At 30.2% G+C, this 24,792-nt stretch overlaps 3 protein-coding genes across 6 annotated transcripts; 1 reads left to right on the forward strand and 2 right to left on the reverse strand.

Annotated features, from left to right (window-relative positions):
- Positions 1-3,195: 3,195 nt before the first annotated feature.
- LOC126841959 (ATP-binding cassette sub-family F member 3) lies at positions 3,196-8,897 on the reverse strand. Its single transcript, XM_050578784.1, has 13 exons — positions 8,572-8,897; positions 8,400-8,505; positions 8,145-8,322; positions 7,521-7,756; positions 7,226-7,330; positions 6,682-6,840; positions 6,405-6,608; positions 6,152-6,317; positions 5,812-6,002; positions 5,570-5,747; positions 4,537-4,717; positions 3,742-3,962; positions 3,196-3,608 (listed from the first exon to the last, which is right to left on the reverse strand). Exons 1-13 carry the CDS (start codon positions 8,642-8,644, stop codon positions 3,453-3,455), a joined length of 2,154 nt encoding a protein of 717 aa, XP_050434741.1. The 5' UTR covers positions 8,645-8,897; the 3' UTR covers positions 3,196-3,452.
- Positions 8,898-9,293: 396 nt separating this feature from the next.
- Positions 9,294-23,504, forward strand: LOC126841960 (electron transfer flavoprotein-ubiquinone oxidoreductase, mitochondrial). Of its 3 annotated transcripts, none has more exons than XM_050578786.1 (12): positions 9,294-9,514; positions 10,522-10,626; positions 10,695-10,847; positions 11,604-11,762; positions 11,910-12,106; positions 12,186-12,398; positions 14,140-14,315; positions 14,405-14,616; positions 14,772-14,951; positions 15,028-15,249; positions 22,255-22,484; positions 23,115-23,504. In XM_050578786.1, exons 1-11 carry the CDS (start codon positions 9,487-9,489, stop codon positions 22,416-22,418), a joined length of 1,809 nt encoding a protein of 602 aa, XP_050434743.1. In that variant the 5' UTR covers positions 9,294-9,486; the 3' UTR covers positions 22,419-22,484; positions 23,115-23,504. The 3 variants fall into 3 exon arrangements, with proteins under 3 accessions (XP_050434743.1, XP_050434744.1, XP_050434742.1); XM_050578787.1 differs by lacking the exon at positions 23,115-23,504 and adding an exon at positions 22,992-23,114; XM_050578785.1 differs by having other exon boundaries at positions 9,295-9,514; positions 23,148-23,504.
- On the reverse strand, positions 12,180-13,801 carry LOC126841963 (putative gustatory receptor 28b). 2 transcript variants are annotated; one of them, XM_050578792.1, is made up of 4 exons: positions 12,917-13,801; positions 12,765-12,833; positions 12,577-12,666; positions 12,180-12,508 (listed from the first exon to the last, which is right to left on the reverse strand). In XM_050578792.1, the coding sequence occupies exons 1-4, from the start codon at positions 13,799-13,801 to the stop codon at positions 12,407-12,409; spliced, it is 1,146 nt and encodes a 381-aa protein (XP_050434749.1). In that variant the 3' UTR covers positions 12,180-12,406. The 2 variants fall into 2 exon arrangements, with proteins under 2 accessions (XP_050434749.1, XP_050434747.1); XM_050578790.1 differs by having other exon boundaries at positions 12,577-12,682.
- Positions 23,505-24,792: the final 1,288 nt, after the last annotated feature.

Raw genomic sequence — 24,792 nt, forward strand, 5'->3', positions numbered from 1 at the left:
AGTAAAAAGTCAATCACCTCGTGAACCTCGTCATGGATTTGTACAAACCGACTTAATAATTTTGCTCGAGTAGACAACCGCGTATGACATAAACAGTGACTATAAATAATTGTCATCGCTAAGCAAAGTTGACTAAATATGCAGTCACGATGGCCATCACTGGGATGAGATACCCGAATCATAGGCAACGATGATTGTGCTTTTGCACTTCTCTCTGACTCAAGTATTAACAACTGAAAGCTTCTTTACCCGCATTATCATAAATTCGGTATTTCTTGATACCACCTTAATGTGTTGTTCGTTTCTATTTTAATAATTTGACTAATTGGATGGAATAAGTAACACGAGGGTGCGATATCGCCTAATAAGTGGGGGTGCTTAAACACCGGAAATATTAGAAAATCCCCTCTCCTCACTACTTTATGGTATGGAACGCAAATCATTTTGGCACACCCAAGCTCCTCCATGTTGAGCATAATATGATGAGTAATTAAGAGTTATTTTTTAAATTTAAGTTTTGGGATAGAGGGGAGTAGTGGCCAACGAGGGTTCTTTTTGGCATTTATAAATACCTCTACCTTAGTGTATGCTCACGCCTATGCATTTTACATTCAAACACAAGACTGATTATTTTTTTTTAATATAATGAACTTTATTTTTACAAAAAAAAAGAAGATACAAAATAAACAACACAATATGTGCAGGTAGATTAATTATAAAGAGATGTTTTTAGGATACTTGGTGTTTTTTAGTAGGTAATATGACAGAATATTACATATTTTTTGTACAAATAAAGAAAATAATAAATTACATTAGCGTCAAGCGAACCTTTCAAACATTATTATTTAAACGTGCCTATACCTATTAACACAGCCATTAGTTTGTCTGGAAACGGCAAATTGCCGTAATATATTTTTATTCTGCCTAAACGCTGATTTAGGATATGAAATCTTACAGTTGTAGTACTTGTGTATTAGTTGTTGTTAATGACATACAGCTAGGTTAAAATAAGTGGGTACTAATTATACAATTTAAGCCACATCATACAAATGTAGCGTTCAGTATTTAGCTATAAATAAACGAAATGATTTTATTACGCAAAAAAGCGGACACGTTTGATAGTGTTTAACTGCCGTAACCCGAAGATTGTAATCAATGATATTGTGTATAAATAAACTTTAAATTAGTTTATATTGTATGTGTAAAAAAAAAACATCATTCCAAATTGGATAACTGCCATTTTATATGTAGTATGCTAATCGTGATAGTAATATTAATAACGTAATGAGTGCCGCCGAATAACGACTTCGAGTTGGGTTGATCTAATTGAGTTTGTTCACGCATTAATTATCAAGCTGATGAAATGACGCAATGATCTGACGACGGACAAAAAAAAAGATACTAAGAGGCTATCACCGTCTTGGCACTTGCGTTATTTGGACACATTTTTAAATTCCAGTGAATAGGTCAACCGACATTTCGTTAAACAAGTCTGAAGCCATAAAGGAAGTGTCTAGGGTATATGTCTATACATACATATACATCAAAAATTATACTATATAATTTAGTCTACATAAATATATCTATAAATTGAATACTAAACTTGAGGTTTGCCCTAAATCCTAAACGGTATACCTAATAATTAGGGCAGAGGACTTGTAGCTCTAAAAAAACACTAAATATGCTAGCACTTATGCACTCGAAAACCCTAAAATATGCACTATTTATATGCTTTAAAACATTTTTTTTGCGATTTAATTACACAAATTAATTACTTTAATTAAAACATTTAAAATAAAAAAAAACAATTACTGACTAAATTAAACTATATTTATATGCTATACTATGAGTTCACGACCAATAAATGAATAAAAACTTTGGCTTAATGAAACTTTTACTATTTATTGACTTAATTATACTGTAATTAATGTATAATTTATTAAAGATATATTGAATAATTTATTTTTTATTTTAATAATTTGATATTCATTCTTCTCTCTAAAAAAAATTTCCAATATTTTAGAATTTTTTTTACTGATTATTGTTTTGATAAATTATTTTTAAAGAAAATGTTCAAAAAAATCCTTCTTAAAATCATGTACAACTTAAAAATGTCTCAAAAAGCAAAAAAGACCTAAATATGCAAAAATACGCAACATAAAATTACGGATTTGGCTTTGTCATAACCTAAAACAAATTTCTTTATGGTTGGCCTTTTTATACGGCTGCGCAATACATATATGAAAATGCTAGAAGTCCTTTGCCCTACTAACAATTTAGCTTCTTAAAAATTGTACGATTTAAAAATATGCTCTAAATTTCCATCGGTGAAATTAGTAGGATGTTCGGAGAGCTTGGCTCCGCCAGTTCTCAATTCTCATTATGGCACCCTCGAAGTCCGAATGCTATAGAAATGCCAAATAAAATACAGGTAAGACATTCCCTCCAAATTGTTATCGTCTCATGATTTTTTAAATAGCAGTTTATCGTGTAAACGGTAAATTAGATTCGGTAAAATATAATATCCACATATAATTTCCTCCAAAAGAGGTAGAAACTTTTATTTTATTTCTCTTTGTGGGTGTAGTTTTAGGACTTAGATTCTGAAAAAAGGTAAATCTTCACCCAACATATAGCATTTTTTCAAAAAATTGTATTCAAACATTTTTTTTTTTTTTTGAGGAAAAGCCAAAAAAAGGAAAAAAATACACTCGTTTTTGCGAAAATTTGTTTTTTTCCCATCTCTAATATATATCTTGTACATTACATCAAGAACCCATTACGTTTTTTTATGTTAATATGTAATAGTAGCATTAAGTATTAAAGCAAAAAAAAAAAATTTAAGATTTGTTTTCCTTCGTATTTTGTGACTACAGAAACAGGTTTGTTTCATGTTGCAGAGCAGAAAAAAATATTCAAACGTTAAAATAGATTGTTAAAATTTCACTGATTAATGAAAAAAAGTGTTTTAATTAAAACTACTTAAAGATAAACTAACTACTAATTATAAACAAACTACTCAAGCTTATAAAAACAGATCAGCGCGATCATCTTTAAATAATAGTTTATATTCGATATTAAAATATACGGAATAATAATAAGTAGATATTTAAAAATATACATGTAATATAAACATACGTAGAGTCTATACGAAACTGAAATAGCTTATGTAGATTTAAAAATTAAGTAGGCGTGTCGGTATATTTTCGTTTATTAATATAATATGTAAAAAACATGACTGATAGATAACAAGTACAACTCTAACGGGCATTGCTTATTTTTTGTTGATGTAGTATACGAGTAATTTTTAAATAGAATTTAGCATAATACTTATACACTCACACACACACACACAATTGTGATTAAATACATCAATTTAAAAAAAACAGTAATACAAAACAAGTAAATTGTTTACATATTTCAAATAAACGTTGTGTACACAATTTGAGCATCTATTTAGATGCTTCGGCAAGTTCTCGTTCGACAATGGCTCTGTACTCATTGAAGCCACCTTCAATACTTTTGACACCGCCGCCTCCGCAAACCCATAGCTCTTTGCATACCATTCGAATTAAACGTTCGTCGTGAGATACGAGAATTAGCCCTCCCTGTAAAGTTAAGTTTCATTGTTATTTAATCACTAAATACATTTTTATAATATATGTATTATAAATTTATGTATGTAACTTTATTTACGCTTTTGATGGTTTAATGGAATGTTAACACATAAATAACACTTACTGTATATTTTTGTATAGCTTTGCCTAAAGCTTCGATTGTTTCAATGTCTAAATGATTAGTAGGTTCATCAAGGACAAGGAAATTGGGATTGGACATACACATTCTTGCAAACGCAACTCTAGACTTTTGGCCTCCAGAAAGACTGCCGACACTTTGTAACGCTAAATCTCCAGTAACTCCAAAACCGCCCAATTGACGTCTGTATTCTTCTACCGTTTTACCTACAAAGAAATAATTATATTGATTTATCAAATATATACACATACGTTACAAGCATAATATGAGTTTGGCTAATATTTAGCCCATTTCGGACACTATCCGTGAAAAGAGAATTTGAACAAACTTAACGATAGCTATATAAAAACAACGTCGGTGAATAATAAAATAACATTTTACAACTATAAATTTCTTATATTACTATACGATTTAAAAACTGCAATCACACTTTATTTTTTTGGCAGGTAAATCCAAAAAAACCAAGTAATACATTAATTTACTTTAAAATTCATATGTTTACAGTTAATATAAAACACACATAACACTAAGTGGACAAAACTAATGAATAAGTATATAAACAATAAAGCTTTGATAAATGTACCACCACTGCCCTGGTTAATATTAAAAGGCTATTTGTCAAATTAAATACTGAGGCTAGTTTTTTAATCTGATGGATGAACTCTGATTTGTTGTAATTGTTACAATACATTAAATATGTTAGCCAAAACGCACAGCTACAGTTAACATTAGTCAATCTTTGGATTTACCCTAAATATTCTACAGAACTGCTTTTAATACCTGGAAATGACGACTGTAATAGCTCCACCGAACACTGATTCATTTCAAGTTGATCAACGTGGTGCTGACTGAAATAACCAAACTTCAAATTTCTATGTACATTTCTGACGCCCAAAGTTGGATTTAGTATTCCCATTATAATCTTCAATAGTGTTGTCTTACCAGCTCCATTGTCACCAACCTAATATAACATATATAGTTCGTTTAGATAATGTGCACAACAATTACAATGAAATTAAGGTCTCCCAGAAATTTTGGCATGCTCTCTGGATAGTTGAATAAAAATCGCATTTTTTAAGTACTTGGATATCACGCTTATACACATTTAAAATTAGTTTTTATTATTAATTAGTACACTAAAATAATAGACAATTTATTTATAAATTATAGAAATATATTAAACGAAAATTTAAAACACATTTTGTATTAAATAAAAAGTTTTTTGCACAATCGGGTGGTCTCCTCTGTACTTGAATTTTGAATTTATAATTTTTATATAATAAAATGCAATTACTTATACAAATTTAATTTACTTTCTAACATCATATTCCTGATCTTCAAAAAATAAAATAGAATGTTAGGGTTATTTCTTCTTAACACTTTTATTGCGACATCATTAAATACTTTTGCCAATAAATATAACTATTCAAGGTCGGGACAGGAAAATATTTCAACCTAGAAAAACTACTCCAATTTTGCCACTTTTTCAAATATAAAATGTAATTGCCGTCACTGTAAAATGTTACCCTAAAGGATAATACCTATATTGTCGATGCCTTGGGCAGGCCTAGCATTAATTTGAAAAAAAAATCCAGCCATGTAAAATTCAATCAGTAGTTTACAACTAAACATAATTATCCTACTCTCGGCCAAACAAAATACATTTTAACTTTTACTAGACTGGTTTTTTTTACACATTATTTTATTTGTCAACAAAATTATTTATGCAAAGTTGAGACGGTCAATTGGTTTTACAATGGGATTTACTTTTTAATTGTTATCTTTTTATCATATTTTGAATTTAGTTACTTACAATACATATTCTGGATTCTAATGTAGCACCTAGATTGACATTAGTCAAAATATTGTTATTACAACCAGGATAAGCAAATGAAATTTCATTAAGCTGTAAAATCGGTGGTGATAGTCCTTCAGTTTCAGGAAAACGTAAAACTACTTCTACTTCCTTTTCAATTGCTTTTAATTCTGGCCTGGAATACAATATATATGTACGTGGTGTAAAATATTCCTTATAAAATATCTTTAAAATCTTACAGTTTTTCAAGCATTTTAATTTTACTCTGCACACTTGAAGCGCGATTAGCATTATATCTAAACTTATCAATAAATTCTTGTACATGCGATCGGTGAGCATTTTGAGCTTCAATTTCACGTTGCTGATTTTTGAGTTTTTCATTTTTGGTTTTTTCGAAAACTTCGTAGTTACCTCGATACGTGTCAATACGCTAAAAATTATATCAAAATGTGACTCAAAAGAAGTGTCATAAATCATTTTATAATGCACAGTTAGTTTCTCAAATTATTATTTATCTTTAATAAACACATTAATGGAAACCAACTGAGCAGACATTGGTTAAACACCGTTTAGTTTTACTTGTGTATGAAGATGTAGAATATCAGTTGGCACAGTATCCAAAAAATGACGGTCGTGAGACACTACCAACAATGTACTCTGCCAATTTTGCAAATAATTTTCCAGCCATATTATGGCTTTCATATCCAACATGTTAGTAGGCTCGTCGAGTAGTAGCAAATCTGGCCTAAATTGGGGATACAACATATAGTTTAAAACTAGAAAACACTAAGCTTTAAAATAAAAACCAATTATTAGAAAATATTACACTTACTTAGAGAAGAGTGCTCTTGCAAGTGCTAATCGCATACGCCATCCACCGGAGAAATGTTTAGTGGCTTTTTTTTGCATTTCTGGGTTAAAACCTAGACCATCAAGTATTACACTTGCTCGAGCGGGGGCTTTATCAGCCTCTATGGCACTCAATTGCATATATATCTCGCTCAGTTCTGAACTTAAGTCGGCACTAGCCGCTGAACTAGTTGATCAATCAAAATTATATATTAACAATAAACAAACATTTATATATACTTTTTTTTCATTAACTTTACCCGTTAGCAATTAACAAATTTATTTCTTTTTCTCTGGTCAATAAACCATGTCGCACAAAATCACACTGCAATACCGATTCTAAAGCAGGGGTATCATCACCAATAACTTCTTGTTCTACATGCAATATAGATATATGTGACGGAATTCGCAACTGACCACTTTAAATTAAAAAGTATTTATTATAGCATTGATAAGATAGGTGCTTTCTGTAATTAAAGGGCACAATTGTACACAGCAAAAATTATTTATAAGGTATAAGCACAAGAATTAAAGCAATAATTGATTGTAAAAATAATTAATTTGAGAGCATGTATATTATTGATGACTAAAAATAAATAGGTATTAATTAAAAAATATTATGCTTATAAATTATTATGCAATGTGTGAAAATCAAACACAATACATCTCGTATCAGGTTAGACACCATATTTAATGTCACTTATGAGATTACTCAAACAATAGGGTGACCACATACTTGCTACTCAATCGGTATGATTATAAATTATAATTTGTTACAGCACACTGTAAAGTATAATATCTTACCAAGAAATCATTCTTAATAATGTTGTTTTGCCGAGTCCATTTCTTCCAACCAAACCATATCTTCTTCCATAGGCCAATGTTACATCAGTATTTTGAAGTAAAATTCTAAAAAAAAAAAAAATATATATATTGTTTAAAGATTGTGATAATAGAATTTTTTTTTTGCTTAAAACGTAATCATACATAATTTAATACCCCCAGTAAAAAAGTTCAGATTTTTGGAAAAACAAAATTTCTTTTTAAATGTGTTAAACAAAAAACAAAAAATCTTAAGTGATAATTAGTATATATATACCTATCCCCGTAGGCAACATCAAAATTTTCTATTTTTATATCTTGGGCACGATTGTTTCCTTTCGCTTCCAATTTTGCTTCTTTTTTACTTGTAACTTGAGAAGCAGTTGCGCCGTCCATTTTGTTACTACTAGCTACACTTATTGATCCCACACCTTTAACAACTTGCTCAGTCCGTTTGTCATGTTTTTGTTGAAGCTTTTCTTGAGCTTTTTTTAATTTCTTTTTATCTACTTTCTGGAACACAAAAATAAAACATTCATTCATTTATAGTGCTACCAAACATAAAATTATTATAATTAAAACATAGACTTGTTACTCAATAGTTTTATTTCTTTTAAACATTTTTATAAAGTCAGTTTTTAAGTAATTATAATTATACGTTATTTAATAGAGAGAGTAAAACAAGTGAGAAACAGTTCCCCCCTTATCAGTTGCTTGTAAATAGAATATATATTATAGTAATTGAACTTTATGAAATACTAGTAATTTTCTCATCCGCTACACTGCGTGATAAGCAACTCAAGTCTTAGCATCACACATCACCTTTTTATTGTTTATGTACATGTTACAACTACCTATTATTACAACCTAAGTAATAATAATAAAGTGTGCTTAGACTTACTAGACTATCATCTCTTGAATTAACCCATATGCTTTTAATTTCCATATCGTTATCTTCAAGATCGGCTGCCATTGATGCTAAATGTACAGGAGCATCTAATATTTTAGTATGCCCATTTTTAGATGCATTACTATTGGAATGAGGATGTATAAGATGCAGTAACTTTGAGCAAATCCCTCTAAAATCATTAATATTTAAAATATTATAGAATATAATTAAATACACATTTATTTCATTTCTAAGTAAATGTAGTACCGGATATCAGATTCAGATTTATTAGCTATTTCCTGTAATACTTCCCCAATAGCTTCATAAATATCTTCAGTGTCGTGAAAATCGTCAATACCATTTTCCAAAACGCCTGAATATTGATGACCGTTAAAATTGCAAGATTAGGTATGGCAGTATATTATTATGTAATTCTTACCTTCAATATATTGAAACATCTCTATATCGATACAGGGAAATTCGGCTTTTATAAAATCTTTACAGTGGTCCATTGTCAACAGGTAATGTACAGGTAAACTCTTAACTTATATTGAACTAAAAATATTTTAGATAAAATAATAGACGACAATGTTACTTTTAAATTAAAGGTAGTATTCAAGATCACTTTGCATATTATACAAATTTGTAGAAATATAATTACAATGGTAATTTGCCATGATCTTTAAAATATATGAAAGCAATAATTCTATTTGACTAATCTAAACTTTAAAGAGTTACGTCCAAAATAATCAATGGAATTGAAATACACTGGTGGCATATTCCTGATGAAGCGGTTCAATACAATGTAAGAAACGATAAAACGTCGAAATTAATTTTGGGGTTATCAAACAAAAGTTTACCTCCATGGTAATCAATCAGATTTTTGGTTTTAACTAAATAATAGTGCATTAGTTACGAATTCTTTGTTTTTAATTTAATAAATTATCATTAGAGATAGCATGATACATTAAATATTAAAAAAAATGGTTTTTAATAATTAAATATGCATTGTTGTATTGTTAGAAATCGAAAAAAGATTTTAGTTAAATTGATCCCTCCCTCACTAGTACGAATTGATGATAACAACGTTAGATCAACGATGATAACGTCTGATAACGTTGATAAAATTATGGGTAAATAGGAACTAAATATAAAAAAAACATTTAGAACGAGGCCAATGTCTTTCGAGTCGTCTCGTCCAACAGCTTATTGTTATCTCGTAAATTCAAACGTTAGTCTCATTAGTCATTACTTAATGCGGAAGTGCTCAAAGATCGTTTTCTCCCATTCATATTTAAGTTGTTTTTTGTATGATTTGTATAAACCTTTTATTATATAATTATTGTTTACCAAAATGATGGCAACTACATCTAATTTGTTGTGTAAGTATTATACTTTCAGTATTGTTTTAAAATTAGGTAATCTTATTATAATTATTAATTCATGTGATTGAGCAACAACAAGGACATTACTATTCTTAATTATTTTATACTTTGTTCTGCTAGTGTTAATTACACAACATGTAATGTTTATTAACACCTATTTTAAAAATTTACCCAAAGTTTATTGTTTTTGGTTTTTTTAATTATGAAGTAAAATTGATAAAAGTAAAAAATTTTCACTCATTGAATAAAATTAATTGTTTAATTGCAAAATACACAATTACTATTATTATAAATGTTTAATGCAGAATGTCCTAAAGTATAAAATGTTTAATGATTAATATAAACAGTTACAGTGGCGTATAACCAGAACCTAGGGGCTGGCTAAGGGGGCTTCAGCCCCCCTCCCCATTGGCTGTGTTATAGTATAAATAAATTATAAACTATTAAGCTGGATTTGTAATACAATGGTCCTGTGTACCGTGTACTTATCAATTTTCTAGGTAAGAGCCGTAAAACATATAAATTTACTATTATTTTACAAAAACGTGTTCCTTATACTATAACAACGCTAATCCATTATATTTTTAACAAACATATAGGAATATCATATAACAATGGTTTTGATGAAATTATACAATCATAATAATATTATATTATACTACAATTCCTATCAGTTTTTTTAATGACAACTTATTTGTTACTGTAGCCCCCCCCCCCCTACTGAAAAATCCTGGGTACGCCACTGAATAAATATATTTAGGTACCTATTATACTACAATGAAAATGTATTAAATTAAACTTTAGTAGATATTTTACCATGTGTTAACCAAATTAATCAATTTTAGAAATCTGACTTGATCACGATTTTTATTAAGGTTGAGAGGTAAAATATGAGTTTTTTTAATAGCAAGTTATTTTAAACAAAGCTATCAATAATATTTTAAAATATCTATCTGTTTTTACATCATAGGTTATTTAATATTTGTATAAATTACTTATTGTAGTGCGTAAAGCAGGATCGTCATTTTTGCGACTATACTCTTCTAATGTACAAAAAATAACCACTCATTACACTATTCATCCAAGAGAATCTGATGAGAGATGGAAAGGTATGAACAGTTATCATGTTAAATTTGAAATACAATGTTTAAGATATTGTTTTCCTTTTTTTATATAGATATATCAATGGAACGATATGAAGATGTCGCTGATGTAGTAATTGTTGGTGGTGGACCAGCTGGCATGTCTGCTGCTATTAGGTTAAAACAACTTGCAGCTGAAAATAATAAAGAACTCAGAGTATGTGTAGTTGAAAAATCTCCAGAAGTCGGTAAGGATTAAACTTTATTAATTAAATACTACATATAAATGCAAGTAGCGATTAGGACTCACAAGTTTTAGAATAAAAAAGGTATAATTTAAATAATTTTTTTTAAAAATATATTTTATTAGTTATTGCATAATCTGATTAATTTGGTCAAATGTATCTTTTGAATTTAACATTTAAAAAATTGTATTGTAGTCTAGAATTTTAACCAACGTTTTTCATACTTATTTGACTAGTATTATATGAGCTATTGAGTAGTGGTTTATGTAGTAAGTTTAAAAATAAATAAAACTTGTATTCACCCTTCAATGTGCCATGTTGCCCTAGGGCAACAATCTCAAAAATAATTTTTTTGAAGGGTTAAATGGGTTTTACTTAAAAATAGACATTTCTGATCCCTTATATTTTTTTCAATTTAAAAATTAGATTCACAGGATTCAAGTTAAATTTTTTTATATTAATACAAAAAAAATGATACAATAAATTTTATTGATTACTTACTCCAAATTATTAAAACTGAGGTGAGCACTGTTTAAACTACGGTCCATACTAAAAACCGCATGCTTTAATATATCAACGAAAACATAATATAGTTTTTTGTAAGTGTCAAAATAATGTTAATTTGTATCTATTTAATTTATTAATTAAGAATTCAATTTAATGAGTCGAATTAAAAACTTACGTTGTTCCCCCTGAAATTGGGCAACTGTTGATCGGGTTCAATTTAGTAAGTTATTTATTGTATGTATATAATTTCAGGTGGCCACATTTTATCTGGAGCGGTCGTTGATCCAGTGGCTCTAAATGAATTGTTCCCAAATTTAAACGATTTAGGAGCACCGTTGAACACTCCTGTCAAAGAAGATAAATTTGGCTATCTTACTAAAAGTAGCCGTATACCAATACCAATTATACCAGGTAATGATGTATGTAGTATAATTTGTATAATAAACCAATTTATTGACTACTAATTAAACAATTTTAATGGTTTATGGTTTATTAAGTACACTCTGTAAATACTTACGTATCTAAAAATTAAAAACAAATTTTGTTTGTTTTCAAAAGGTATGCCTATGGACAATCATGGAAATTATGTAGTTAGGTTAGGGCATTTAGTAAAATGGCTCGGCGATCAAGCTGAATCATTAGGAGTTGAGGTTTATGCAGGATATCCAGCAGCCGAAATACTGTACCACGCTGACGGCTCAGTTAAAGGAGTAGCCACAGGTGATGTTGGAATTGCTAAAGATGGATCTCCAAAAGTAAATAACACATTTATTTCTCAACAATTATTTAAAACAATATACATATTATTAAATATGGCCTGTTGTATTTGTATAGGACAGCTTTGAACGTGGTATGGAACTGCACGCCAAAGTGACTATATTCGCTGAAGGATGTCATGGGCATTTGACTAAACAATTATTTAAAAAATTTAATCTACGTGAAAATTGTTCTCCTCAATCTTATGGATTAGGCATTAAGGAAATTTGGGAGGTGAAACCTGAAAACCATAGTCCAGGGAGAGTAGAACATACTGTCGGTTGGCCATTAGTGAGTATTTAATTTTTTGGGCTAACTAAAAACTGTGCCGGAGAAATTGTTTTTAACGAGTCTTGAAATTGTAAGAGTATTATAACGTAGGTGATTATCAACTCCAACATCTAAAACAACAGTAACATAAGCTATGTTATTCCTTAATGTATTGTTTAAATGATTATCAAGTATTTACTGAAGCTACTAGCGATGGTTTGATAGTAAAACTTTCTTTTACAGTAAATTTTAGTGGTCGATGCAGTAACTGTTGTGAAAACAAGTACAGCTAAAACAAATAAACACTTATAAATAATAAAATATTAATTATGACTTATGAGTTATAATTTGTATACTAGGTATATCGATTTTTTAAATTTTATTTACTTCATCCTCTAATTCTTGTGGTAGCTCAAGGTCTAACAACTTATGAATAGTGTCTATTATTTGTGTGGCCTAAAAAAAAACCAACAGAATTTTTATGTTTTACTTAATATAAATGATTTGTTATTTTTTTAAACTTGGTTTATTCGTCTTACTTTGTTGATTGTATTGCTGGCACACCTTACCAAATGAATGATAGGCCCAATTGATAAAACAATCATAGACAATGTAAAAATCTGAGACCACTTGTGTGGCGTTTCATCCTTATCAGACATCAGGGCTGCAACTACATTATAATGAACTGGCAAAACGTTGGATACGATCACTCGTGGTATTATTACAAGCAGTTGAATATCGTAAAATGAACAGACTTCTTTGAATGAAATGTACGTAAAAAAATGTATACGATTAAGTGTAGTAATATCCTTAGGTCCAATCGAACACCAGTGAATCCAATACGCCTCTATAGATTTTTTTATATTTGTTTCTAGTATACATTTTATGTAATTAAATCGCATTGCTAGTTGATTCAATAGGATATCTATTTGATATACTTGTAACCAAATCATAGGTATGCAAGCGATTTCGATTATATTTACCGATGGGAAATTATGTTCAGTTAATCCCAATTGATGAAGTATTGCGAAGCTGACCGTGAATAAAAATATGTATAAAATTTTCTTGTATTCGTTTGAATTGCTAACATTGTAATTAAAACTCAGCTCTAAGTTTTTGGATAAATGATCAACAAAAGCAATATTGTTTGTAAAACTTGAACATAGTTTGTAATGTATTATTGAATTTATATAGCATACTACAATTAAAAGTATATTTAACGTTACGTATGAAACATACAGTAGTCTGCTAGTGTTAGATTCGTCACTTTTTGAGATGATCCATTTTAATTCTTCACAATAATAAATCACTATTAAAATAATGAATACAATACCCACAGATCTTGATAATTTTTTATGTTGCTTACTTGGAAATAAACCCAACACACTACTTAAGAAAAACACTGGTGATTTTTCGGTAACCATTTTAAACGAATACTGAATAAAAAAAACTATAATTGAAATACAAAATGTATAAGCCTTTGTTGGTTTTTTATATTTGTTTTTATTGTTAGCATAGCAGTGAATGACATAGTGGACAGTTTGTTGGCTATTACCTTATTGTTATTCTAAGAAGTGTCGTGTTTTTTTTTATAGGTATTAATATTTATTGACTTATCAAGGAATGTACTTTAAAATATAAGCTTAAGTTTTTTTTAAAGAGCAACAAAAACAATACATTTCCATTTATTGTGTGAAATTAAAATTGTATTAATAGTTTTTGATAATTTTTTAAATTTAATTATAAAGTGGTAATGTTACAGAATAGGAATACGTACGGTGGCTCCTTTATTTATCACCTGAACGAATCCACTCCTTTAATAGCAGTCGGTTTTGTAGTGGGATTGGATTACTCTAACCCATACTTGAGCCCTTTTAGAGAGTTTCAACGTTTTAAACACCATCCACATGTACAACCATTGTTTGAAGATGGTAAACGGTAAATATGTGTTTATGAATTATACTAAATTTAATGTAATATCTGTGAAAAATTTTCTTTGCTTTTATGAATTTACTTTAAACTTTTAGAATAGCGTACGGTGCTAGAGCTTTAAATGAAGGCGGTTTCCAATCTATTCCAAAACTTTCATTTCCTGGTGGTGCCTTGATTGGTTGTACCGCAGGATTTTTAAATGTTGCCAAAATCAAAGGAACTCATTATGCCATGAAATCAGGCATGCTAGCTGCTGAATCGACTTATGACACCATTGTAAATTCAGGAGAATCTACAGAAACCACTGGTAAACTCTTAATTTTAATTATTTGTATATTATAAAATATTATCTAAATTTTATGAACATAACCTTACAGTAATGGGCACACAGTGTGAAGAGAATTATACAGTGTTACAATTTCTTAGTATAAAATTCTTCAGTGTAGATTGTTTTGATTATAGGTCTGGAACCAAAAGACTATGAAGAAAGAGTAAAAAGTAGCTGGATATGGTCAGATCTTAAAAGCGTACGAAATATCCGTCCGTCATTCCATACAAATCTAGGTTTATTTGGTGGAATAGCGTATTCTGGATTTTCTTTAGCAATTAAAGGAAGTGAACCATGGACACTTAGTCATGGAGGTTAGTTCTATTTTAAATTCCAGTTTTAAGTTTAAAACGTATTAATGATATTAAATTGAACCTTATTGTATATTAGCACCGGATCATGCAAAATTGAAGAAAAAGACTGAAGTTTCTGTAATTGAATACCCAAAGCCTGATGGCAAAATAAGTTTTGATCTATTGTCTTCCGTTGCATTAACGGGTACAAATCATGAAGGTGATCAGCCAGCTCATTTAACACTTCTAAACGATTCTGTACCTGTGAATACAAATCTTGAACTATATGATGGTCCAGAAGGAAGATTCTGTCCTGCTGGTAAGTGGATATAACTGTATAATTTTATTATTTTCAGTTCAAATTACTAGGTTATTACTATTATTTTGTTTTACAATAACAATCCAGTTATTAAATTCAAATCCTGATGCCAGGCATAGGATAACAGGCAGGGGTATGGTGACAAGTGTTGGTATGCATGGTCTTCAATTTAGTTCTCAGCTCATTTACCTACTTATAAATTGTCAGGAATGTCCACTATTTATTTTAGAATAAAATTATAAGAATAAAATGTATTTTGACTGCAATACTTTTATCATTTTATTGTCAAAAGCTTTTTTAGTTTTATTGTTATAGGTATAGAATCCCACAAGAATGCAAAGTTATTTACGCAATTTATTGAATCTGTTCTGTTTAGTTGGGCACATAGGTACTTTATAACTGGACCAATAGATGTCGTATGGGTGTTTGTTTTGGTTTTTACTAGAAATATGGTTAGACGTTTAGTAGTTCCTTAAACATAATTTAGTGGCCCGTAAGTGGTTTATTAAATTTATTCATTCTTTGTGTAACCTGAAATTAATATGTTTGCTTGTTCCAATAAAAAAAATAACTTATTGTTTCAGACTTAAAAAGAGAATACCTTTTTTTAAATTTTACTAGACGCAATAATTGTTAAATTAAGAATCAGTAGTTTCCTGTTTCACAGAGTAGAACTCTTTGTAGTGGTTTGGCAGTAAATTAAATGGCATAAATTAACAATGCATTATTCTTATTTCAATGTGGTGTAATAAATTGTCTTCGAAAATAATAACTAGTGACAGGTTTAGTGATGCAAATTTAGCGAAATTTTTTTTTTTATAAAACCCGTCATTTGTCATCTAAATTATTATCATACTGAAAAACGACTATGGCTATTATATAAGGGTTTATTGAGTGTTCTTTCAGCAATATTGGTTCCTCCTTTTTAGTTTTGTTGTTTAAGGTACACACTATTAATAGTTTATAGTGAGAATTGGGTAAAACAAGAAAATCATTAATAATTGTATCTGTTGTCGTAGTCAATACAATATTAGTTATTCATTATTTTTTCTCAATTATTAATATACGAGATATGAGATAACACAATATTATATTGATCACGTCTATCGATGTACTCTGTTAACGATTTTTTTTTAAATTCATATTGTTAATATATTATATTAATGTTAAAAAAACCAAGTTAGATTTTACCCTATTTTTGAGGGAAGTAGTGAATTTATAAACTTTTGATTCTAAACGGTACCAACTAGATATAATTTGTGATCGATTGATGTACTAATCGAAAAAAGGATTATTTAAAATCAATTCATCATCTTTGCGCGTCGAAGCGGAATTGTAAATTTTTTGGGTGTTTTTCTCGATTTTGATGGGGAAGGGGTGACTTTTTTAATGTTTGGCCTGATACAGTACCTTCCAGGTATGATTTCTGATCTATAGAGTTGTTACACGAAGAAATCGGTTCAGCGGTTTACGAGATATCGTGGGTCCAGACACAAAAATAAAAACACATCATTGTAAAAACAATACCTTCTCAGCTCCGCATCGAAGCTAAAACATTACAGTCGTGTATCATTTGCCGACTAGACGTATTTGCCGGTTGATTATATGTATATAAAATATATGATGAGAATTATTTGTGTACTCATATACACATGTGTTAGCTGGAAATTTCGCTATTAATAACTAAGGGTCTAGCAGGGATATAGCAGTATTAGAGCTGGCAGCTGTGCTCACCGGCGACACCGGCTGTATAGATATTTCTCTGAAACTATAATTTGTGCAATGCACCTACTCTCGGAAATGAGTATACGCACTAAGTTATAATGCGATTTGTATAGCTTGACATATTATTTAACCAGCATGTTAACCGCAAAACAGTTACCGATTGCAGATTAGATAGGGTTTGTCCAAAGTAACTAATTAGGATTGTGCGCGGGGTACGTTTATTATAATAATATGTTTGTTTGAATCGACACGCGCGTCCGATTTAAGGGGTTGTTGTTGTTTTTGGAAATTCGTGACTCGATCACTTTGAACCGTGAATCTATTATATTTTCTATTCGTTTACCTCTATTTATGTATATACCTAATATATTGTACAATATGTACACCTTGTGTGTGCACGTTTAAGTGTCGACTTACCACGTCGAGCGTTTGTCAGTCACGCACCGTAGAACGTCATGTGTATTATTATTATCATTGCACAGCTGCTGTCGCGCCTGTATACTTTTTGCGAATTCGCCTATCGCGGCCCAGTACTTGTGGAACACGGGTACATGTATTTTTATTCAGCAATAAAAGTAATAGGTTTGACAGATTGCCGAAGTGGCATTTTTTTCTCGATACGTTTAGACGATGCACGAGTGGCGTTTTATTTGGCCAAAATACACAATTTCGCCTTATGCGCGTGTGTGGTGCAGTCAACCGGTATGTGAGTTTTTAAACGCGCGCCGCACGGTTTGGTAAAACGTAAAAAATTATAATTTAGTCTCGGAGGGGTTCACATTCAAGTTGGGCAGATGTGCTAAAAACAAAATACGCGTACAGGGTGTGTCTGAGTTGAATACCACACACACTTTGTGAAACCCGTGGGTTATTGCGCTTACTAGTTACTATTTAGTCCATCCAGTTCCAATACATTTTTTAATTTAATTTATTTTTTCGCTCAACAATATTAAGGTTTCAACTCGGTAAATAGTAGTGTCGTCAATTAAAATACACTATTTACAAACATTTTGTTGGAAATTTTGATGCAAAAACGTGTGTGTCACTCGAAGCACGTTTTTCATTTCCATTGACACTAGACCGTTTTAGCTAATAATTGAGTGTGTATGAAATGAATGAACTCAGAGCCTCTCGACTCTGACAAACATATCGCCGTCGTGTATTCTTGTCATTCTAATATTCTATGTAGCACCATTAAAATGAAAGAACAACGTAAAATCACAAGTTTTTAAGTGTAAGTGGTAGGTATATAAAACATTGTTTATACTTTCCAGAATTAACTTGAGCCCCCTACAAATATGTATTTAAATTGTACACATTTTGTTAACTTAATCTAATCGATTTTTCACGCTAACCCCCCCAAAAACAATTTGCTATTTGCTACGTTTACCACGGGAGTAAGACTCCCATATAACTGGCGCGACATTCAAACCAGACCCACCCTGTATATAATGTCATATAGTCGACGTCCACGGGGGTTTGTACTGAGCTAGAACGAGCATTGTCGATCGCCATCATCGTCGTATAGTATAACATGTGTGCGCTTTATGAATGTCGTCCCCCTGAGAGAAATAGAGAGAGAGAGGAGTGACTATAAGTAGTACTAGTGAAAATTGTCTGACCGGGCACGTCGACTACTGTTACATAATGTAGGACCTCGTGTAGCGTTGAATTTATCAAAGGGGTTATTATTTTGTTGTTGTTATTCGATTGTATAATATTTAATTACGGACGAGGTAGCGGTCGTTTAAAACACACATTCATTGCATGTATTATGCGCAGAATTCGTTATACATTCTCTCGAGCGTTGTAATAATCACTAACCCGCCAATCATCGGTCGCACTCTTTTGTTGCACACTTTATAACAATATCACAATAACGTCATTATGATTATTCCAAGTACACGCGTGTAATATAGTAACCAGAAACCCGAACTCGCCGGCAAACTATTACTATGATGATGATTATTATATTGTGCTTAATGCGACCGTACATAAGAAAATACGGTTCAAACGATGATAGATCTGCCGCTGACGCCTTGTAAATACACCCGTTCGGTTTGACGTCGTCTGCCGTTTTGTTATGGTTTGAAGAAAAAAAAACTTATTACACGCCCGTTAGAATAGAACAATTGCTCTTATAATTGCATAAATAATGTACTCGCTGACCCTCTGGACCAAAATCTAAAATATTTTTTCCACGTTTGTCACTCACATTTATGATGTATCCTTTGCATAGGGACGTTTTAAAAATTATACACGTTATGCGGTGTCGCATCTGAGTTGTATGAAATTAAAAATCCGTAGGTGCATACCAAAATGCTATTAAAATAATGTATACTATCATACCCGTCATTGTTCGTGTAAAGTGATGAACCTTTTGAGAGGGGTGTGTATCTTAATATAGTAGGTAGGCACCGTGAGAGAATCTTTTGGAACTTTATATATTCCCCTGGCAAAATGCAATGAAGCAACAACAATTATTTTATTATTATTATTCTGATGTGCTACAATGGGGTTAAACAAAACGAATAAAACGCTTGTAAATATCAATCCCTTGACAGTTTTCTTTTTTTACTGTTATCATTAATAGTAATCGTCCGAGTTTCTTATGAATGCATAACGAGAAATTAAAAAAAAAATCACTGCTGCCGTTAAACGTTCTAAGCAATTTATATGCAAATGATAAATTTGTTTTACCTACCTATTTTTAAAGTGGAAATTAAAAAAAAAAATTTATTAGAGTATTTGCAGTAGACCGAAGTGCTGAAGAAATTAACCATTCCAAGTGTGCTTAGTACTTGCTACACGTTACAAATGTAAATCACCACGCCACTTGCTAGAAATATTATTATGACAATATTGCGTCGAGTGTTGGTCAAAATTTAAATGAATTTACAAGAAATTATTTTTATCAATGCAAAAACATTTGTTTTTAATTTGTAGCCTTTGATTCAAATACATTGTCGGTTTTTATTCGCAATGGTTTAGCCCTGAACCGACTACTTAATGTTAATTACTACTTAATGAACGTTATGATTTGATACATGAACGAAAAAACCTAATTCAACTAATTTATGGGAAATAAAATGTTATTTATTTAAGTACAAACTGTAGGCAATATTTGAAAATCTAGCAAGCATTTTAAACACATCAATTTATTTAAGGTTAAATTACTTTTTAACTCATGAGTCTTACATAATTTTAGACAGTTAATTATTTTGTGTTATTAATACTATAAAAAATGAACACGCTTATCACTTAATTTTAAAAACAAAGCAGCCATTTAGCCACAACAAAGAATATTCTATGTTACTAAAAAAATAAATATTTAAAAATTTGTCTTTATTGGTATGGCAATTTTCTCTTTTCTTTTAATTAGGTGACAATATCATGCAGTGAGATGAAAAAATTGCATTAAGAAAAATAATTTAAACACACACTGCACACAGTATAATGTATAAATGAGAAATGCTAGAGAAGTAAGCATAACGCTTTTATAAGAAATAAAAAAATGTGTCTCGTGTTGTACATCGTAAGAATAAAAGATAGATTATTGAGCTGTATTTATTTTTTGACATTGTAAATGAATAAATAAATAACGTTGAAAAGTTCGTCTGCAATAAAGAGCTTTGAATGCACGTCATGTAAAATAAGTTCATAATTTATTTTCGAGGTCTGATGCAAGCCATTTTTGTATGATTTCCAAATGACGGTAGCTCTACAGCTTATGTTTTATGTGTTGTAATAATAGATTAAAGAACCTTCGATACTTCACAATTTAGTTATTTTACACGAGCTTTTTGTTGTTGTAAATGGAAAATAATAATATTAAAAATCATTTTAATATCTTTTTAAGCGTCAGTTTTATTTTTATCAATAAACTTTAGATAAGAGCCCATTAATTAAGTTTCTACACTTGTTTGGCATCATAAATAACGATCAAGGGATAGAACGTTGTTCAAAAACAAGTTATAGGCTATTCTCACGCCCGAATTCACTTGCAGCACCATTATCTCGATTAAGAATACCACTTGTTGGTAAGCACTAATTTACGGGTACTATACTGTTATGAGTTTGGCAAATGAGTAATGCGGCTCCTTGTGTTGTTTACATTTATATATATATATATATACATGGCCAAGAAATTATATTCGTTAAATGTATTTCGCTGTAATGTGTCAATTAATAATTTACATCAGACGTTCGGTGTCATACTACCATATCAAGAAAGTTATGACGGACAAACATAGTTCTGTCAAAGTTAACTGCAAAGTAACAACTAACAAACATATCTAATATTCTAAGTAGCTCAGAGTAGTACGACGGCCTCTTAGTCTCTTTGTCGACGATTGTTTCCTAAAGTTTGCAATTCTATTGTTTGTGAAGACTTTACAATAATTTACTTTGAAGCCATATATTAGTGTTAGTTATATTAGTGTTTGAAGCTTATATTTTAGTGTCAACGGCACAAAAAACAAATCTAATTTTGTATTAAATTTAAAAACATTCACCCAAGATAAATTCTTATTTTTTATGCGTCTTAAACGATCGGCAGTAGCAGTACTGTTAAAGCGTTTGTCGCTTAATGACATGTTTTTATTATTTCCACCAATTATAGTAGTAATTTTGCAGTAATTATATTTTTACGCGAAGTATCATACTCAGCAGTCGGTACGCATGTTTTATGTTTTACACAACTCATCCGCCGCAATTGCCATGGAAATGTTTTAATCAAAAGAAAATGTAAAACGAAAAAGTATAATTATATGAAATGACATCAATAATAACCGTAAGGAGAAAAAAAAAGTGCTTTTGATATAATTTATTATTCAAGTGTCATTATGAAGTCCGTGTACGGTTTATGCGTGTACACTGTACAGCTTAAGTATACACTACATATTTCGTCTTGACAAAATCCAAAATCCAAAATAGTGTAACAAGCGCGGATTTAAATTGTATTCGTATTAAAGTCAAAACATTTGAATAGTTATGTTCTTCGAGGACGTGGTTATACGTGTCACCATTAAATTATTCAAACCTGCCCAATGAAATTACACGGGTCAGACGTCCTTTTGGTAGTCGATTTTTTGAAATTCTTTAGTTGCCTGAAAATGTTTAATTTCAGTTTTTTTTTCCCGTTTAAAAATGTTCAATTTAAATTTCGCAATGTTTGAATACCGTTGCATTTGTCTGACTGTATCTGTCGTTTGTTTGTTTATATGCAAAACTTGATATAATGTTTGGCGTGATTTTAATTAACATTTTTTTTGCTTCCAGGTGTTTATGAGTACGTACCCGCCGAGGACGGAAGCGGCGACCGGTTACAAATAAACGCTCAAAATTGCATCCATTGCAAGACTTGTGACATCAAAGATCCCACGCAAAATATCAATTGGGTCGTCCCCGAACCCGGCGGCGGTCCGGCATACAACGGCATGTAAATCCGTCTGTCTGCGCCCTGACTTTGCGGTCGATCATCTCACCGTCGACGAATGCTCATATTATAGGTATATCACGAAGATCGGTATTAATTTAAAAAATTAAATTCCTACTTGGAGAATGTTGGTTTTTTTTTTTTGCAAATCTAATCAAACTCGGTAATGAACGGTGTTAAAACTTTTAAAAACCAATACTGTGTGTTTTCCAAAAAAAACCTGTTACAAAGTACCAAATATGAAACACTGAATTTTTTTTTTGTATTTATTTACAACAGTACCTAGTTGATTACACTTTTATCCGATATCGTTTGCTAAAAAGTCGATGTACCGCTTTTTATGCGACATTGAGAAAAATGATTTAAATTAATATTAAAGTTTTATCGCGTATAATAATTTACATAGTACATTTTGTTAACTTCAACGTTATATTGATCAACGAGTGTTTGTTTTTTTACACTACAAAATAATTGCATAAGTTATCAAAATGTATAATGATATATTTCATTTTGTTCAATGTCCTTTCCTTAAAACCAGCCGGTTATTTTTTACATGATAAAATAAGTTTTTTTTTTTTAGAATTGTTGCTGTTTTACCTTTTCCTAGTAATACTTTACAAGTTTAAACTTGCGTCTGGCAGTATACGTGTTACCATTATTCAAACACAATCATTATTATTTTTTATTTCTTACTTTGTTTTAGTACCGTAGTAATGTTTTATTAATGTCGATGTAGGAAACTTCACTAGAATCGTATACGCAGTCTGTGGTTATCACGGAAAAACATTTTCGGTTGAATTGGCGAGTTCCGGCAACTTAAAATTACATAGTCAATTAATGCTAACCCAACTCAAATCAATATTATATTTTATACATTTATTTATGTACATTATTTATTTATTTTTTTTTTGGAAAACGCGTTACAGAATGTTTAGTATATATTGTAATATGTTATATTATTGTTCGTTATGTATAAAAATTTAATTTTATCATTTTTTGTTTGTTTTTAATACAATTTGTATTACGAACGCCTCAGATGCGGGACTATAACAGCTATCCTAAAGTATATTATTGTTAAGTTATGTCAACCGAATTTGGTATTTTGTATTTTAATCATTGCTGGGTGTTATTGTTTAAATAATAATTAAAACACAACGTACCTACAACAAAAATGTGACCACCTGTCAGCTCGTTCGTTATCACTACCCCGCAATACAGATTATATTATTATAATTAAAAAATAATTAACACCCTTCGCTAAACGGCGAATTTTCATTAACATTCATCCCACACTATTATTATTCACGAAACCGCCCTAAATGGGTATAGATGATGATGCTTATTCGAAAGAGAGAGAGAGAGAGAAGTAGAGTGAAAAGCAAGTAATATAATAAACCATGTGAATCAGTCAGCTGCAAATTCTCAGTGATATTAAAAAAAAAAAAAAAACTATAATGAAGTTATCGCGTTTTGTCGAACAAAATTAATAGCGTTTGCACCCTACATATTGTTACAGGATATAATAATTGTTCACGATGACTGATATTATTAAAACTATACGAATTTGTTACAGTAACGGACACAAAGGGTTCTTATAAAGTAATAATTATTACAATCGATCAAAGAGTGCAATATATTATATTATTAAATTACATTTTCGAATTTTGTCCGTTGACCTTTTCCAGTATTAAACAATACACTAAAAAGGCAACGTTAGTTGATAGAAAAATGTTCTGTTAAAAATGTATTTTTTATAGTCTGTTATAAATGAAATTGTTTAGAATTCGCAAACTCTGGAGTGTTGAATTATTAAAACGGCCATCACTCTAGAACATATTTTTATAAGTATACTTAACGCCGCTGGTTATACTACCGACTACACTAATGATAACCATAATAATTTTTTACTTTTTAGTAAAATGTTTAACGCTGTTTTTTAATACTTTGTACACATAAATATAAAGTTGTTTTTAACATAACAATAACCTTTAATGTTACAAAGAAAAAAAAAACCGGTAACTAATGGGCAATGTAAAAAAATGTAATTTATATAACAAACTAGTGATTGTTGTATTAGTAGCATTGAGTCTGTCGATGGTCGTCATGTAGTGTCATTTTATTTAAAAAAAAAAAAAAAAAATTAATTTTTGTAATATTATTTAATACATATTACATTTTCTATTACCTACGTATTGTAAGTCTAATAAGCGGGGCCTGTTTTAATTAAATTTGGGCTATTTTTGGAGAGTTTCTTTTTTATTAAAAATATATACACCTAACATTTTTTATATATTATGTATTTATATATATATATATATATATATGATTTCTTTTAAAATTATTAATTAATATAATTTCAATAAAGCAATTCAAACAGCAAT

This window comes from Adelges cooleyi, unplaced genomic scaffold (assembly GCF_023614345.1).
Source record: "Adelges cooleyi isolate 19-005CV unplaced genomic scaffold, UGA_ACOO_1.1 ACOO_flye_CR_arks_rails_tigmint_CR_PRNA_41, whole genome shotgun sequence".
NCBI classification, from domain to species: Eukaryota; Metazoa; Arthropoda; class Insecta; order Hemiptera; family Adelgidae; genus Adelges; species Adelges cooleyi.